The sequence below is a fragment of the Haemaphysalis longicornis genome, unplaced genomic scaffold (assembly GCF_048455015.1).
Source record: "Haemaphysalis longicornis isolate Haplotype H1 unplaced genomic scaffold, Haemaphysalis longicornis Haplotype H1 scaffold_13, whole genome shotgun sequence".
Taxonomy (NCBI): Eukaryota; Metazoa; Arthropoda; class Arachnida; order Ixodida; family Ixodidae; genus Haemaphysalis; species Haemaphysalis longicornis.
In genome coordinates this window covers 88,980,906-88,998,372 of record NW_027526233.1, presented here as the reverse complement: position 1 = coordinate 88,998,372, position 17,467 = coordinate 88,980,906, and the positions used below count along the sequence as shown (strand labels likewise).

Below are 17,467 nucleotides of genomic sequence, written 5' to 3'. Positions count from 1 at the left end.
TGACTGAAGCTCCTCCGGTAAGAAACGCTCTTGCACTTACATACGCGAGCAAAGAGGCAGTCAAGACTTGACCAAAAATTTGTGTGTTCAGCAACAAATAAAAAGAAATCAACGCAATAAATATTGTTGTAAGGGTTCCAGGCGCCAGGAACGCCGGATGTGTCGAAGGCAGAGGGAGCTGTGGTTCCGGGAATAAGGAATAGATGACTTATCACTGCCAGCTTGTTAAGAGGAAACGGCCCCTGGGCCAAGCCGCTGGCGTGAGGACACAATGTCTCGGGCCTCAACCGCGTCGTCACGCGGTTTGGTGGGCGCGCATGGTGTGACTGTGAGAAAACTTCGGTAGTCTGGGAGCTCCAAGGGCATTCCGGGAGCTCGGTTCTGTGTCCCACTGCGTGTACGTTTAGCGGAATGGTCTGTTGTAAAACCATTCGCTCCGTTGCCAAGCGGGGGTCCGGGGAGCTTGGAGCTGTTCCTTTCTTGGCCTGTCAACGCGCGGTGTGATGGCTGCGGCGGCCGCTGTATCCTGTATTCTCTACGCGTTGATTCTGCCCTGCCGTCCTATTAACGGGATCTATACTGTCCACGGCGGGCAATCTCGGAGTCGCACCGTTTTTTCTTAAGATGGACGGTTATGGGTCCCAGCTGGCTTGAGTGGCTGTGCGGTCTTGGGCGAGAAGCGTGTGTACAAATGACGCAGGCCGCGTTCATGGAAGCTTCTCCCTGGCGCTTCCACGTGTTTCCTCGGGTGTTTGAGTGTTCGTTGTATTTGTTTGATTTGCTTTTGATCTTTTCGTTTATTTCTTGTGGGAGAGAGTGTCCAGAGTTCAGGGTTACGGGGCGCGTTGCCTACCGCGGTATAGGCCGGGATTTGATAATCCATCAAATCAAGTCGCCAGGAGATGCTGATTGGCCTGTGCACAGAGGGGTGGAGCGCAGAAATTCATAAAAACCACGAGACACGAGGTCTCGTGGTCGAATCCTCAAGGTTTAATGGGCTACGCACGGCTGGCGTATTGCAGGTCTAGCCAGGTTCGGCTAGGGATGTCTCAGCACTTGGGTAGTCTTAGGTCAGGGTCCGTCACTGAGGGGGGTTCTGCGTGCAAAAAGTTGTAGCTGACTAAGACTCTCACTTTCTTTCTTACTTCGTTAACTCTATCTTCAGTCTGTAAATATTCTGTGTATATCTGTCGCCTAATTATAGTTTCGAAAACCCTCTATCAGCTATCGTCGCCGTGTCAACGGTGCCGCAACCATCAGGTACCAATGAAGATAATCATCAATAACAACGAACCTAACCTTGACTGGCACAGTCGACAGGATCTATGAGGCGCGACGCAAAGAGGGTGACGACTGAAGAGCAACAGGAGGCGCATCTGCAACCGGGGGAAGACATCGTCTACGGAAAGCCCGTGCAGACAGCGGGACGGCGAGTTGTGACCTTGCCGTAGACCAGCAGGAGCAGCGGAGGCGTCGACACCACGCCGGCGTCGGAGCAACTACTGGGAAAGCAGCACATCAGAAGTGTGACTGCTTTCACTGAAAGGACGCTGTGATCGTGCGGTGATGAGCAGCAGCGAAGGGACCCCACCGGGAAGAAGAAGGCGTCTGGCACAGCGCGTAGTGGAGTGTCTCTTTAGCTTTCACCCGTGTGCGATCACTGCCGTTAATTCAGAGCTTGCATTAGCGTTAACGAGGATTCAGTTCGTATAGCTAATCATGGCGAGCACGAATCGCTCAGTCGAAGCGATGGAACCGTAGCTGAGGGCTGTTCGAGAGAACATTAGGGATTTAGACCGGCAGTTCGGGCTTTTTGGTAGTTCAGACGCTGTTTGTATCTGCATGATTGTTGTGATGTAGTAATACTGAACTGTTACAGACATAGGTGCACAAACCGATACTGTCATCTTGTAATGTTTTATAATGTTGTGCGTGTAAATACTGTATGTATGTATTATGGAAACGTTTCAAATATTTTGCCCTTCCTGCAATATTTCCTCATGGGATTGGCAGCATGAATGAATAAATAAATAATGAAACAGTGCAAAAGAGCTCGGCAGTTGCCGCGGCGGGGAGCGGCAGGACAAAAGCTGTGTGAGGCGAAGCAGCTTTGTCGGCCGAGCACCGATGAGGCCGCGGTTTCAGAGGTGGGGGACGCCTGTGCATCGCACACGGTGCGACCTCCACGCGGGTTAAGGAGCCGCCGCATGATGACGCCTCGTTGTGGTCTGTTTATTCAGACTGCGAAAAGGCTAGAGAGACCGCACGCGAGTGTCTGGTCTCGCTGCCGGTGCGGGATTGTGATCGTGGGAGCGGAGCCTTTAGTGCAGGTCCGAATGCTCAGAAGCCGGGGCCAGCCAAGGAGGCCACAAAAGAGAAGGGTGAGGCGACGCAACATTGTCTGCAGGGCGCCAACTGCGCAGCGGCTGTTTCTTCCCCAGCGGCAGAGGTGGGATGCGAATGCGTCGCAGTTGGTGCAGTCGCACGGCGGGTTTAGGAGCCGCTGCCGCAGGTTCGCTTTAAGAGGTTTGTTCAGACAGCGGGTAAACAGGGGAGAACAAAGGCGAGGGTGTAGCTTTACACCACCGCGAGGCTGTAATTTCGATAATCGGGCTGGAAGGGCAGACTAACTACGCCGTGGCAGTATCTGACGCCGCGGGGCGTAATGATCGCAATCAACGCTCGCACATCGATGCTGTGGGCAGACAGGGTGCTTCGGCAGCGCTGGGCACGCGAGGTGTTTTCAATTACACGGAGTTTTGGGAGGAGCCCGTTGTCGCGGTTCCGCGAGAAAAGCAGAGCGACAGAGTCCAGCAGGACGCGCGGGTATGGCCAAAATGCCCCTCGGGCATTGTTCTGCAGCAGGCAGACGAAAGGCGAGTACATGATTCGGCAGAGCAAGAGCACAAGCAGCTCAAAATCTAGCATCCTTTCCCGCAGGAAAGATCGCGTAAACGGGCAGGTGTGTACAGGTTTACTTGGACTGACACTTTGAGACCGACACCTTGAGTGTAAGAGTTTGTTTGCCTGCAACGGCCTTCCACGCGCGGTTTCGCATTGTCGAGCCAGGGGTAGCTTCATGCCGAGGCGCGAGTTTTTTCTGTAGCAGGTTGAATACCCAACGGATGTCAGGCACTCATTTTGGGTGGCCTTGGGTTATTTTGGTCAGGCGTGGCTTTTCGGTGGGTAGATTGAACTCGAGGAGGACCAGGTATAGAGTTGCGCTGCGGGGTAGCTCTATGCGAGTGCGGAAAGGTTTCCATTTTTATGCAGTGTGTTCCTAAGTGGACGGCAGCGATCGCGTGCGGGTGCATGGCGGGAGATCCCTACCGTGAAATCGAGAACTGGGCGTCGCAACAATGACCAATCGTGCTGCTGAAGAAGACCGTGATAGGAGACATTGCAGACTGGCACCGGGGGTGTGTGTGAGTTTTGCTAGCGGAGCACAGCGGACTGTACGCCGTGTGGCAGACGTGGTGCTACAGCGGACATATTTGCCTTCGTTTAGAACACTAACTATTTTGGGGGAGTCATTTTTCGAAGGGTTTGTGTGCAAGCATGGTCGTATTAGCGTGTTTTCAGTACACGAGGATGAGTTGTCCTCATTGTCGCTTTGAACGCCTGGATTTAGTTCGTGTTATTCCCGTAGTGACCAGTGGGCCCCTACATGAATCTTGTGACGGGCGTGTAAGGGTTCCAGGCGCCAGCGACGCCGGAAGTGTCGAACGCAGACGTAGCTGAGGTTTCTGGAATAAGGAATAATGACTTTATGGCAGCCAGCTTGTTAAGAGCGAACGGCCTCTGGGTCAAGCCGCTGTCGTGAGGATACTATGTTTTGGGCTTCGACCGCGTCCCCACGCGATTTTGGTTGGTGCGCATGGTGCGACTGTGAGAAAACGTCGGTATTCCGGCTGCTCGACGGGCATTCCGGGAGATTGGCGGCAGCTGGTTCTGTGTCCCACTGCGTGCACTTTTTGAGGAATGGCCCGTTGTAAAACCATTCGGTCCGTCGCCCCGCCGGGGACGGGGGAGCTTGGAGCTGTTCCTTTGTTGGTCAGTCAACGCGCTGAGTGAGGGCGTGCGGGGGTGTTGGTGAGATGCGAGCCTATGGCGGCCGCCGTATTCTGTGTTCCATACGTTCTTATTCTCGAGTGCGGGCCAATTAACGGGGCATAGCCTGTCAACGGTGGACAATCTCGGAGTTGCACTGCTTTTCCTTAAGATGATGGGTTATGGGCCCCAGCTGGCTTGAGTGGCTGTCCCGCCTTGGACGAGAAGCGTGGGAACAAGTGACGCAGGCCGCGATCGTATAAGCTTGTGCCTTGCGCTTGCACGTGTTTACTCGAGTGTTTGAGTGTTTGTTGTATTTGTTTGGTTTGCTTTTGATCTTTCCTTTTTTTTTCTTTTGGGAGACAGTGTCCAGCCGTTCAGGGATACGGGGGGGTTGTCCATCGCAGTTTAGTTTAGTTCCGAATTTGATAATCCATTCGATCAGGTCGCCAGGAGATAGTGATTGGCCTGTGCATTGGGGGAGGAGCCTAAGTAATCCCTCAAAACCACGAGACACGAGGTGTCGTGGTCGAATCGTCAAGGTTTAATATGGTATGCATGGCCGGCGTATTGTAGGTCTAGCCTGGTTCGGCGAGGGAGAATCTCACCACTTGCGTAGTCTTAGGTCAGGGTCCGTCGTTCACGGGGGTTCCGCGTGCACAAAGGTGTAGATGACTAAGACACTCACTTTATTTGTTATTTCACTAACTCTATCTTCAGTCTCTAAATATTCTGTATATGTCTTTCGCTTAAATATACAGTTTTTAAAACCCTCTATTAAGTATCGTCGTCATGTCACCAGTGCGCAACCATCAGGTACCAACGCAGATCTTCATCAACAACAACGAACCTAACCTTGACTATTGTCCTAAGGTATTATGCAAATCAAGCATCATAATCAAAACATCCATGATGTCATTTCTAATTTGAAGGCTCACCTTGCGACAGCACGATTGCATTGTTCACAGTTCCGACTCCGAAGAAAACCTGCAGGACAAAAGTCGAAGCTTTGGTCAACCTGACAGTTTTTGTAGTCATGGAAATAGGTTGCGGGAGAAAAATGAGTTGCGTAAATATTACACATTTCATAGGAATGACAAGACACTTTTTGGCGCATACAAAGCCATTTCGGGAGGCTTACACGTGCGACATAAAGTTTGTCACAAGGAAATTTTGTGGAGGAATACAAATATTTTCAATCGAAGGAGATACGTGCCTAAAATATTACGCAAAGTGCCAGAAAAAGTATATTGGGAAGCAAAAAGCTCGAGTTTCTTTTCAGTTTCAACTAACATGTTTAGAATTTTGTATAAGACTCCTCGAAAAAGCTCACCACTTTTAGACAAATCCGCAAGTCACACTTGTTTCTCATTCCGTCCTTTGCATCACAAGCGAAAATGCCAAATCATCACATAACACATTTCACCTGTACTTGAAAACAAGCTTTTTTCTAATGCGCACATATGCAAACTGTCTCCTTAAAGCAAAAGGGCTGCTTTTCCCCTTGACCGCACAGTCACGTTAACGGCCTTATGACCGTAACGCAAGGGGGAATACCACCAATAATGTCATTGTATTTGAATCGCGTGAAAAGATAGCATGAAATAGGTTGATTCCATAATACACGTGATTCAGAGCACGCAAAAATTACTAGGAGCACCTTTGCGCCGGAAGCATCCCGCGAGGTCAAAACTACAACCCACGATGGGGTTGCTTGCGCCCCAGCTGGCTTGCAACTCTTTGCTATTAAAACCCGTGTTAATGGCTTCTATATTTCCATGCAGTGCCATCTGTGGTGCAGCACTTCACCCCCAGAAGACCACCCTTTGGCGAAGCCCTTATCGTCGTCCCCAGTGCTACCGCTAAGCAAACGCCGGCCGCATCTTCCATTCCAGCCCTTGCCACTGACGCGGTAAGGCATGTTCCTCCATCCACGTAACTCTGTTCTTGCTGAATTTGAACCAAGGAAGATAGACAAGTGCCTGCGTCAGCGATGTCTTGGCTGAGCACGCGTTGCCTGCCTTACGCCCCCTTTCCGTACAGACCATGGCCAGCCACCGCAGTGCCGCTGAATGAGCATATTGCAGGCTTTCTTCATTCAGTCCAAGCGTTGCAGCAGACGCTTCTGTTGGAGGTATTGCTTCAAGGCGAAATAATGCGAACTGCCAAACGACGCTTTCACGCAACGCAGGCAAGGCCCCATCCCGTGCCAACATGCCTACACTGCTGGGGGCAGCTAGGAGGATAGAGACAGTTAATTCTTATAACAACAAACCGATTGCGGTACCACCCGAATCGTCCACGCAACTGCGTGTGATGTTGAAACAAGCATCGACGTTTATAATGCCGTAGCATTGGCAGCAGCATGAGGTGACTGTTAAGGGACTCTTAATAACTCGCTTTGAACCTAAAGAAAGTGACATAATTGGAAGAAACGAACATTTCCATAATCAGGGGCCCCTCGTAGCACGACACGTAAATAGAACTTCGCGCTACAGGTTAAACGACACAATCTGGCTTGTTGCGTGCGCCGTATTGCGCATTGCTTTCGATGCGAAGTTTTAAGAAATCACTTTTAAAGGACACTGGTTAAACAATTGATCTGCACGTCAAGTTTGCCACTTCTTTTGTAGGTTTAACTCTGAGACCTCAACAAAATCTAAAGCACCGCACAACCACAACTACCTATGTTGACCGCATCACCATATTTACAAAGCAAGGCTGATGAACGCCGTACAAATTGAATATCGTGTTTCTGACACTAGCTATTAACCAGGGCAACTGGAGCTAGTGATCAAGCTCGCGATTAGTCTACAAGAATGCATCACCAACAAGCCCAAATTCACACTCTCTTATATTATTGCTCAGAATGAACTCCTAAACGCCCCCTTTGGTTGTATTTGTGCGACAGATGAAGCAATGGGGCTGCAATGCCAAACAGTTAAAATAACGTAAAATTATTTCGGAAATGAAACAGACTGCAAAGACAGCCGAGCTGAAACAGTGAGTGGAAAGACCGTAAGAAAGAAGTATTGACGAGGAAGTCGCTACTTCCAAAAATGCAACCAACGGTTTTGGGCAGTACAAGAGGTGTAAACAAAGAAAAATACACGACTTCCTTACCGCGTCGATGAACGCCTTCTGGAAAAGCTGATCATATCAACAGTAACCTCAATCTGTTACAAACGTCTGTAACGAATATTTATCCTGGCCTGTGATTTCCTAGGATATCCGAAAAAAGGGGCCATAAAAGAGGACTTCCGTGCTACAAGATTCTTTTACCCTGACTCCAAGAAAGTATTGGTAGAAGAAATCTAATTTCGAGACCAAAAATTTCATGTTGTTTTAAGATAACTCTTTCCGTTTTATTTAGGAATTTATTTTTGGAGCTGGAAGAAACAGTGACTTTAAAGTGGAAATAAGCGAAGCGTGCACTCACGCGCAAGAGTTGAATGGGGAAGCTGTGATAGTGATCATTGACGGACACAAAGTTGAGTTTTAGTATCGTTGGGGTGTCGTGGTAGACATTAGCGCCGGGACATTTCAATGTCATTATATTGAGCAAGGCCAGAGTTAGCTCGTCTTTTAATCAACGTTTCCGTGCGCCAGTCAGCACGCGCGACTGATCGGCCGTAGTGGGTGTTTTTTACGCCCACCCACCGGAAGAGCGGATTCTTCCTCGCGCGTGCGAAATTGCGTGGCCGGTTCATGTAGAGTCAATGATCACCTATAGCAGCTTCGACTTTCAAGTCACGGCTATTCTACGGAACAGTGCATGCCTACGATGACACGAAGACGAACGCGCTAGGAGCGTACTCTATGACGTGTCTTACTCATTTCGAGCAAGTGTTGCCCCTAAACGGCGAACGCTAGACTTTTTGTGGTCAAGGTTGGCCAATCTCTCTGTGGGTATGCTTGGCTTGACGAAGAGAGATAGAATAACTTTAACTGCGCCTTTAAAGATGAATTGTGCGCGCGGGCACCAGATGGGGCGGTTCCCTAGTCACGGGACCCATATGTGTCCAGCAACTCCTGGCTCCTGGCCACCAGTCCGCACTGGGTGGCTCGGTTGGGGCCGCACAGGAAGGTCTTCTATCACTCGAGGATGTTGGAGATAGGGGTGAGAAGAAGGGAAGGGGGGGGGGTTGAGTTTCATTCACTCTCCTATGATGTGCGCGAGAGTGCCTTTCGTATTTCTTGCGCAATGGACACGAGCTGTCGTGTTTGGCATCCTGTTAACGAGCGTGGAGTGAGCTATCGACCCCACTTGCATGTGATGAACGATCGTCTGCTGTCGTCTGTCCAGCTGCGGATGCGAACCGGGAAGCCTACGTCTCTCGTTTCGGTACATTTGACTATTTTTGTAGCTCGGGGCCGGGTGCGGCAGCTCGTCCTCGGCCCGGATTGACATTTCTCGGGCGTGGTGGCCAGAAAGGAGGTTGCCACCACCTGCGAGTGAGCCGCGACCCACACGAGCTTGATCGCTCATCCCGGTGGTCTTCCTACGTTTAGAATGACTAGTGCTACGGGAGATGCTCTCCCCCTCCGGTACCGCGCGTATGCCGTCTTTGAGTTGGTTAACACGGTCTTCGCTTCCGGCGCAGCCAAGGCAATGGCCACTGCCACGTGATCTGCTTTGGCTGGGTCCGTCGTGCGCACCGAAGCGCTCGTGACCAGCTTGACAATGGTGGGGACGACCGCCGTTGCTTCCGAGCCGTGTTTCGGGAGTGAAGCGTTGGCGTAGAGTACGAGAGGGTCCTCTTCCAGTTGCCGGGCCAGAGCTTTGGCCCGCACAGATCGCCTCTCGTCGTGCTTTCCGGCTTGCATGTTACGGGGGAGGAGTACAGTCGCCATTGCTTCATGCCACTCCTTGGGGAGCACCGCCGTCTCTGGCTGTGGTTATATCTACCACAGGATCTTTTCAGGACAGCCTGGCTGTGCTCGGTCTTGCTCAGCCGCATTCGTTGGTTTGACAGGTGAGCCTCGTTCAGCTCTCCCACAGTGTTGAGCATGCCTATGTCCATCAGACGTTGCGTCGACGAGAACAATAGGCATGCCCTTTGTTGCTTTCTTTCAGGTCGCGTTGAGCGCTTTCCTGTCCGCCTTCGTCAGCCACAGGAACAGGGCGGAGTAGGTGACGCGTGACACGACGAAAGCCTGCACCAGGCGCAAGACGTCTTCTCCCTTTAGCCCTCTCTTGCGGTTGGCAACTCTTTTTATCGTGCTCGTAATCTGTTCCGACGTGTTCTCGATTTTTGTCCCAGCCGCCATCGCCTGGCGGTCTATTCGCAGCAACAGGCCCAGAATACGGATCTGCTCGGTCGGCCTGATCTGCGTGCCGTGGATGGACATGGTCACGTTCGGCGGCGCCTCCTCCTTCGGTCTGCCCGGTTGCATCATGAGCAGCCCCGATTTCTGTAGGGCGCAGCTCAGGCCGCAGGTCTGGGCGTACTCGTGGGCGGTCGTTTCCGCTGTCTGCAGCACCTCCTGCGCCCAGGCGCCTGAACCCGCGCGACTTATCCACACCGTGATGCCGTCGGCGTAGGGCGCGTGGTCCTCGGGCGGGAAGAAGAGGGCCAGGTTGAAGAGCAGAGGCGACAGTACCGACCACTGAAGGGTGGCCCTGTCTCCGAGATACACGGGCTCCGACCGTTCCTCCCCTATTCTTATCGTTGCCGTCCTCTTGATGAGAAAGTCCTTGGTGTCGCCGAAGGTCTTGCGGCCGCATCCCGTCTTCTTTAGGTTCTCCAAGAGGCTCGCGTGAGACACGTTGTCAAAGGCCCCTTTGAGGTCCAGTGCCAGTGCTCCCGCCGTGCGTTCTTCATGGATCGCTTGACTAGAAGTTCGTTAAACTGCACGAGGACGTCCCCGGTGCTCAGGTGTTGCCGTATCCCGTACACAATCGCCGGCGTCTGGTCCGTCTCGCCCGAGTGGGCTTAAAATCTTCTGACAACCATGCGCTCCACGACCTTGCCCACGCAGCACGGGAGCGAAATCGGGCACATGTTCTCTATCGTCAGTGGCTTTCGGGGCTCCGGTATGAAATGCACATCGGCCTTTTTTTTATTTTGCGGTGCTCGAAGCACTCCGCGAACTCCGGACTTTTTTGGCCAATATTGGCCAATCTTCCTGCGTGGGTATTCTTAGCTTGACGAACGTGCGCTGATAGGGTACATGCACGAGGGCTCAAATTCTTCTTGGTGTTTTTAAAACTACGGACACCATACACAAACACTTTTACCAACAGCTTCGCGGTTAGAATAATTTGGCTTGCCCTTAGAAAAATGCTCATCTGCAATGACCCTCGGAATCACGTAAACACTAAAAGTTCTGAAGGATGTTACGCAACTATCATACGCGCGTAAGTTAAAAGCAACCATACAAGTGCCTCGAGCCCTTCGAAATTACAAGGTAGTCTTGCGGAAATATTTATTACGACCTGAACTGTTCCAGGCACTGGGTCTTGCTATGTCACAAATACAAAGCTTCCTACCTTCATTTACATCTCAAAACCTATGGCATAAAATGGATTTTAGACTATGCTGAACTAAACCAGCAATCACAATTCTGCAGTTTATTTTTACCAAGACATAGTTTTTGTGACTTTGAAAATGTGTGCTTTGGTTGTGTGCAGTAATATGCCATAGGGTCGGAACGATTTCACGTGACCTGGCGTATTATCTTGCACTTTATGTTGTGAGTGAATATTCCACAGGATACCCTCACCACAGATTTTTTATGGTCAAGTGTATCAAAACAGCATTATGGTAGTGTACACGCCCCCTCCTGGTGCAAGCCTGTATTCCTTTAATTTTTAAAAGTGTGTAATATCCTGAATGTTTTTATATCCATGCCAAAATTATTGCTGGTTTTAATATGGTCCTATTAACCCTACACCTGCTACGTAAAAACCTTATGGACGCCATTTTCCCCCGCCCGATGTGAAGGTGAATTAAACATCCCGACACGAGTGATGGCTAAATATAAAACTGGCGGGTTTTGTTTGCCTAAATATGAGGCAATGGGCTTCCAAAGTACCGTACTTATTTGAGATGTTGGTGATTTTATAAAAGTGAAAATTCTCAAGAAAATATTGAATTGACAAACACAACGTTGGCAGTTCCGCGGCTAGGCGGAGAATACATATTGTTAACATTTCAACATTAAAAATTAGTTGAAGCTTTGAATAGCACCGAATGTTTTGTGCAAGAAACCCCCAGTAGTGTAGAGCGGGTACGGTACGAGTCAATGTGTTAACTCGTATAACATTTCCTCGATATTGTTTAAGAACTCCAGCCTTCTAACTACTACAATACAAAATGGACTGAGGAATTGCAAATGAATGCTTTTTAAGTCAGTAAAACAACGAAGGCGGAAATTATTTGCCTACTTCAAAAGAACTTCATGTGTATTCTGAGAAATATGAGATGCACAACCCTGAATACAAAACATCCCTAAATACTTCAAAAATTCAGGAAATTGTGCCCTCACGCATAAGACTTGAATGGCGAAGCTGTTGTACACTCTTAAATTTGGCATTCACAAAAGAAACGCTAGGAAGGTAATTGTCCCACTATACCCAAGGTAGTTAGTAACTGGAGGTAGTAAATATAGCACTAGTCAGGTTCCTAACTGTGGCAGGCGGTAAAAACCACTACTTTCACTAGTAAAGCCCTAGCGATAGCATCCTTCACAGCTACGTCCGCTTACTAACTGGCCATTCAAAACCTATTCATAAACACGACCTTGATCTAGTGTATATTTCCTAACCCTGCAGTTGCTAGTGGCAGAGCCTATGGGCCGTACCACGGGGTACTAAGGTTCGTAAAAAGTTAGTAAATACAGCCGTTACTACCATTTTACGATCTGTTTTTATTAAGAGTGTAGGTGAGAATTCCCGGAAACATAGTTATAGTAAATACAGCCGTTACTACCATTTTACGATCTTTTTTTTATTAAGAGTGTAGGTCAGAATTCCCGGACACATAGTTAAGTTTCATTATCATTGTTCACTTGCACAGTTGCAGAGCTAGTAATATTCGACATATGCATCGAAGAGGTCGTGTGTATTCGCGGTGAGTGGTGGATGCAAAGTCATTTGCAGCATTGCAAAATTCCACCAGCTTTTCGTGATCGACTCGAGGCAACGGTGGCGGAATCTGCAAGTCGCCGGGAAGGAGTGGCACAATTGTAGTCATGTCTCCAGTTGTCCATAATGACCTTTAGAGAATGGTTCGGCTGCCGTAATCTTTCCCAAGCTGGGTTCCTTTTCAACTTTAGCTTTAACGCTAAAATTTTTTGTACATCCGCGGTAGCGCTGACGACAGCGCTGGAGTTTTTTTTCTTTTTTTCTCAAGTACCTGAGTGAGCTGGGGACTCGCGCTGAAGACGGCGCTGGAGTTTTGTTTTCTTTTTTTCTCAAGTACCTGAGTGAGCTGGGGACTCGCCGTTCGCCGCGAGACACGCTCTCATGAGCGCTTCGCATTTTCTTGCTAGTTTTTTTCTGCAATGGCGAACTTACGGCTGTTTCAACAGCTTTGCTGTTAAAATTTTCTTTCAGAGGGGCGAGGCGAGTTAGTTTCAAAGTTATCGTTCATGAGGTAAAGAGGAGGAGGAGCATGTGTGATAATAAATTTTGCAACTATTTTGATTGTGGTGTGGGGCTTATTAGACGGTTATTGCAAGCAAACAATCTGACATTCTTTGCAGCGATTCAGTATGAATATTTCTACGCCGCGTTGTGGAATAAACATTGACTGTAAATAAAAACTGAACAGCAGCAGTGCGAACGGGGCTGAGGACTTTGCGGTACAACCAACAAAAGCCATTGCTCTATGCAAATAAGTCATTTTCAGTTATATGCACCAAAAACATACAGAAGAGTTGTATGATAAATAACAAATTTCGTAGGTTTCTCCGTCTTTAAAAGTGAGTATCTGGAAAAATTGAACATTTACTCTATAGCGCTAATATTGATACGCCTATGGAAGTACAAAACAGCAATCGATAGGGGAAACGTGAGGTCTTTCGAACAAAACCACGTCGCAGATGCAAAACATTACGGTTCTAGAAACAAAACGCAATCGGTTTGTCTATGCAAAACACACAAGTGGTGTAAAGGAGGATGTGGCTTTGTATGCGTTTTTGTTATCTTTAAACAGTCGCCTTCAACAACTCTAGTAGCTGATGCACAGTCACTGCTGTAGATGTTTGCGAAAAAAACTGGTGATGACCAGAAAAGAAAAACTGCAGAATTTGTTTAGCCAATCAAGCATGATTAATAATGCCTTTATGCCGCTTCTTAAACGCAGTTTGACGGTGGTTGTGCCTAAAGCGTACAATTAAATGACTACGGCGATCCTATTTTAAATGAAGAACTTGGCATTGCAACACCTGTAGGAACTGGTCACATAACGAACAAGTAAGTGCATATGGCTTTAAAGTAAGCTACAGCAACTATTCTTCGTAATTGTTCTGAAAAAAACCTGTTCTTAATTTTTTTTCATGTTAATTAAATGTTTTACGAAGGGAAAGGTATGCCTGGGACAATGCACTCGAAAAATAGGCGGCCATGAACGCTTTATTACCATGTAGACGATTCCGAGCGCCGTGATCTGGGACACACTCTCACAAAGGCACATGGTAACTGGTAGGTGTTCCCACGGTGGATGTGCGTGAATGCAACAACTGTAAAACAAAACCACGCATTAAAGCGGCCCTGACACAAAATTTTGAAGGCGAGATAACTTCGGGGATAGATTGGTGGGAACACATATACATCATCTGCAAAATATCAGCGGCAAATACAGCCTAGAACATATTTAAAATCAATTTTAAAGTGTGCGAAACGCAACCGAGCAGCCAGCAGAGGACCACGCGCAATCGACATCCCGAGAATATTGTGTAAATAAACAACATCCAAAGACGTCACGAGTTTGTGTTTGCCGATTCCGCACTGCCGGCGTTTTTCGCCGGCTCGCCCGGCTCGACGCTCCAATCGGAGGGCCGGAGGGCGGAGCTTCTGCTTTCGAGAACGAACGACCCGATCGTTGGCGGCGGAGGCACCGTGATTTCGTCAGCTCATCAGGCAGCTGGCCGCGACCAAAGTTCTACAGCGATTCCCGGCACTCCGTTTCTATTACTGTTTATTACCATTGGATGCGAAAACGCGCCGGAGGCACGAAAAAGCCACTGAGCTAGCCGCGCGGTCGCTGTGCAGGCGGCGGCCACGGCCGCGAAGTGGCCCATGCCGGCGCAGGTAGCTCGAGTGATAGCTTGTTACCGCTGCACGAAATTGTCCTCAAGTCCCGACCATGGTGGCTTACATGAGAAAGGAGTTAATGATGCGATGGCCGGTTGCATTAAAAATGTTCATCTGCACCGCTCACGAGAGCGGCACTCGAATATCCTCCGCAGTGCTAAGCCGAACACATCTGTAGGCGGACCTGTAGGCAGACAGGCCGGCAGGCCGGCTGCTCCCAGCGTGCGTCTTGCCACCCACCGTCTCGAGCGTCGCGCGTCGTTCTTTAGCCACGGTAGCATTTGCACTCGCAGCGCCTGCGTCATATCCACGGTCGCTTTTTAATTAGGCGCCTCACGAGATCAGTACGTGCGGGCATTCGCAGAAACTGCCGTCGATGCGGATTCGACAGTGCTACGGCGGCTCTGCTCTGTGATATCCCTCCGACGGTCACGTGGTCAGCTTTGTTCACACAAAATCCACAAAAGCCATCGTTTCGCGGCACTCGCTGAAACCGAAACTGCTACTGGCCGCATTGAAAATGCCTCTAATTAAACAACCGTCGCACGCTGAAGCAAATGAGGTTTCTACAGGTTATAAGTAGGTCACTAGCTACTTATCGCAACAAAAAAACAAGATGCAAAATTTTTGTGTCAGTGCCCCTTTAAGAGGCTGAGAAAGAAATGAAACAAGTAAGTGAAGGCTAAGAAATTCCGACAACTGCATGACCAATTAACGTACGAAGCTCTAGGAATGCTGTCATGCACTACCTTGAGCTAGGAAGCCATGACACCATTCTCTTTTAATATTTCTGTATGACAGAGTTCCCGTATAATCCTCTTCAAAGTAACAGAGTTAAATAATCGAAGACGTCTTCCAAAGTTTGGGCGATTGCATTCAGAACTACACGTAGTTGAAGGAGAGCCATGTGGGGCCTTCGGAAAAAATAATGCCTGCCAACAGTTGCACGCCGTAATGATAACTGCTCAGAAAATGACAATTAGAACAAGTGCAGAACAAGACCATTGAGATTAACGTCATGTTTTGCGAGAAAGAAAATTGCGTTTCTACCAATGTCTGTCTTGGCCAGAAGAGCATTTACGGTGTGCGTGTAGTAAATAATACAAAAAAACAAATATGCATGTGGGTGCTCTGTTCTTTTTAGCATGACAAATATTAGTTTTGTCGTCGTCTTTGTTCAAAATAAAAAAAAGGAATATCTTTTTGTTCAAAAAGATATTACGATAACATTAAGCATGTATGTTTTTGGTACCCGTCTCGGTCGTATCCCGCACGAATTTGCACTGTAATGGGCATCCCCCAAGACAAGCGGACATCAGTAAATCAATGGCTGCCCGTGTTACCAAACGGAAGAACAGCTAGGACGCCTTTCGTTTGGGGCAGTTGTCGTATCGTGATCAGTTGTCGATACGTGACCGCGACGAAGTTTTGATTTGTTTATAAACAGTGGTGTGATATCGCGTTTCAGCACTTTCCCACTTTCTTGCAGTGAATAACAGGGTACCGTGCACTGTCGGCCTCCCGTTATTTCAAATATATATAGTGTACGGCGCGGTTATATCAGCATACGGTGAACCACACCCGCAAGTGTAGTTGTGATAACTCCACAGTCTGAAATGAATAGAGGACATCGCTTTGCTCCCCTTCCACTAATTACTGGGGAGTACCCCGACGCCAAGTCAGCGATCGAGAAATGGCTCCTGCTGCCGTGGTCACGCAAGGACTCGCGCTTCCACATTGTTATCAGTAGCATCATCAAGGACAGCCTATTAGGTAAAAGGCCGGACGAAAGCCACGGCCTCTCACCTCTAACCATTCCTGTACTGCGTTTCTCTGGTCCATTCTTTACCCCCCATATTTTGTGGTTTTGTCCCTGAATCGAGTTATTCGCCTTCTTCTTCTTGTCTCGTGGCTCGGTGTATACTCTGTTACTCTGGTAGCTTACCTGTTGTTATTTCTTCGAACTACACGGCCAGCCCAAGCCCATTCCAGCTATGACATAATTTACTCGAGTTTTCTCACTGATCCAGGACGCTCACTACATGTCCCTAAGTGATACGCTGATCAATATTTGTGCTGTGGCCTTTGGGCCTACCCAAGCTTCCTTACGTGTTGCGTGGTAAGCCGTCAAGTTTATGCTCCATATATTATTACTGTCAGGACGCATTGGTTGTATATTCTTCTTTTGAGTGGCAGAGTTAGCTTACCTTTTGCTGTTCGAAATAGTTTCCATCTAGACTGCACCCCAGCCTATTCCTATAATACACCTAATTTTCCAGACGAGGAAACGCTACCACAGTTCGAAACGCCAAGGTGCCAGGGCACCCATTTGTATACAATGAACAGGCACAATGCACACCACAATGATAGGGAAATGCCGTCTAAGTACGTGGACGTTAAAAATAAGGCAGGAGAAAAAATACATCCTTTGTTACATTCGCGCCAAATGCTTCTATGCAAGAAGGGACAAAAATGGCCTCATTTTGCCCTTTTACATAGGCAGACCGACACAGTGATCGACCCCATACTGCCGCAAAAACATGAACATCACCTCAATGCCCAAATCACCGATTAACTACAATAATCACTGGCACACGTCCAGCTAGCTTCCTTCCTCAACCCAGACACAATTTGCTAGACACAAAATGAAGTAATATTGAATGCCGAGACGTGTAGCACTATTCCGGAATTGTTTGGGATGTTTTTACGTGTTTTTTTTTAATGTTTTATCCTGGAGAGAAAATTGGTAAATTTAGCTACAATGCTCGATATACCACTGTTTTTATTTCGGTTTAATGTGTTTATGTTGAGCAAGCTCGTTGACATTCCATAACATAAGTACAATTTGCATAACCGTTTGTGAACATGTGTAATTATACACGAGCTGTCTGTAATTCCATATATGTTTTTCTATAATTTTCGGTTTAGACAACCTCTTTCTGAATGTATTTATTGAATTGTTGTACCTAAATGGCTCTTTATTATGCAATCATTGCATGTATCGGATACTAGCAGAGTTTCTACGGACCCAGAAGATGTGTTGTATCGCAAAATGTAATCACTTTTTGGACAATGAAGTTAAAAATAGAATGGCTTATGTTGAGCGTTCTTTCCACCATTGCGAACAGCCTGGTGCGCCAATGTTGTAAAACATAG

The 17,467-nt window shown here is 48.3% G+C and overlaps 2 protein-coding genes across 2 annotated transcripts in view; both read right to left on the bottom strand.

The window, feature by feature from the left end:
- Positions 1-8,877, bottom strand: part of LOC144163940 (uncharacterized) — a 77,275-nt gene extending 68,398 nt beyond the window's left edge. The window contains exons 1-2 of the mRNA XM_077694590.1: positions 8,710-8,877; positions 4,989-5,037 (exon numbers count right to left, since the gene is read on the bottom strand). Of these exons, the coding sequence (XP_077550716.1) occupies positions 4,989-5,037; positions 8,710-8,877 (217 nt within the window). The remainder of the gene's footprint in view (positions 1-4,988; positions 5,038-8,709) is intronic.
- A 246-nt stretch (positions 8,878-9,123) lies between these two features.
- Positions 9,124-16,544, bottom strand: LOC144163939 (uncharacterized). The gene is made up of 2 exons (XM_077694589.1): positions 16,519-16,544; positions 9,124-9,886 (listed from the first exon to the last, which is right to left on the bottom strand). Exons 1-2 carry the CDS (start codon positions 16,542-16,544, stop codon positions 9,124-9,126), a joined length of 789 nt encoding a protein of 262 aa, XP_077550715.1.
- Between the last annotated feature and the right edge of the window lie 923 nt (positions 16,545-17,467).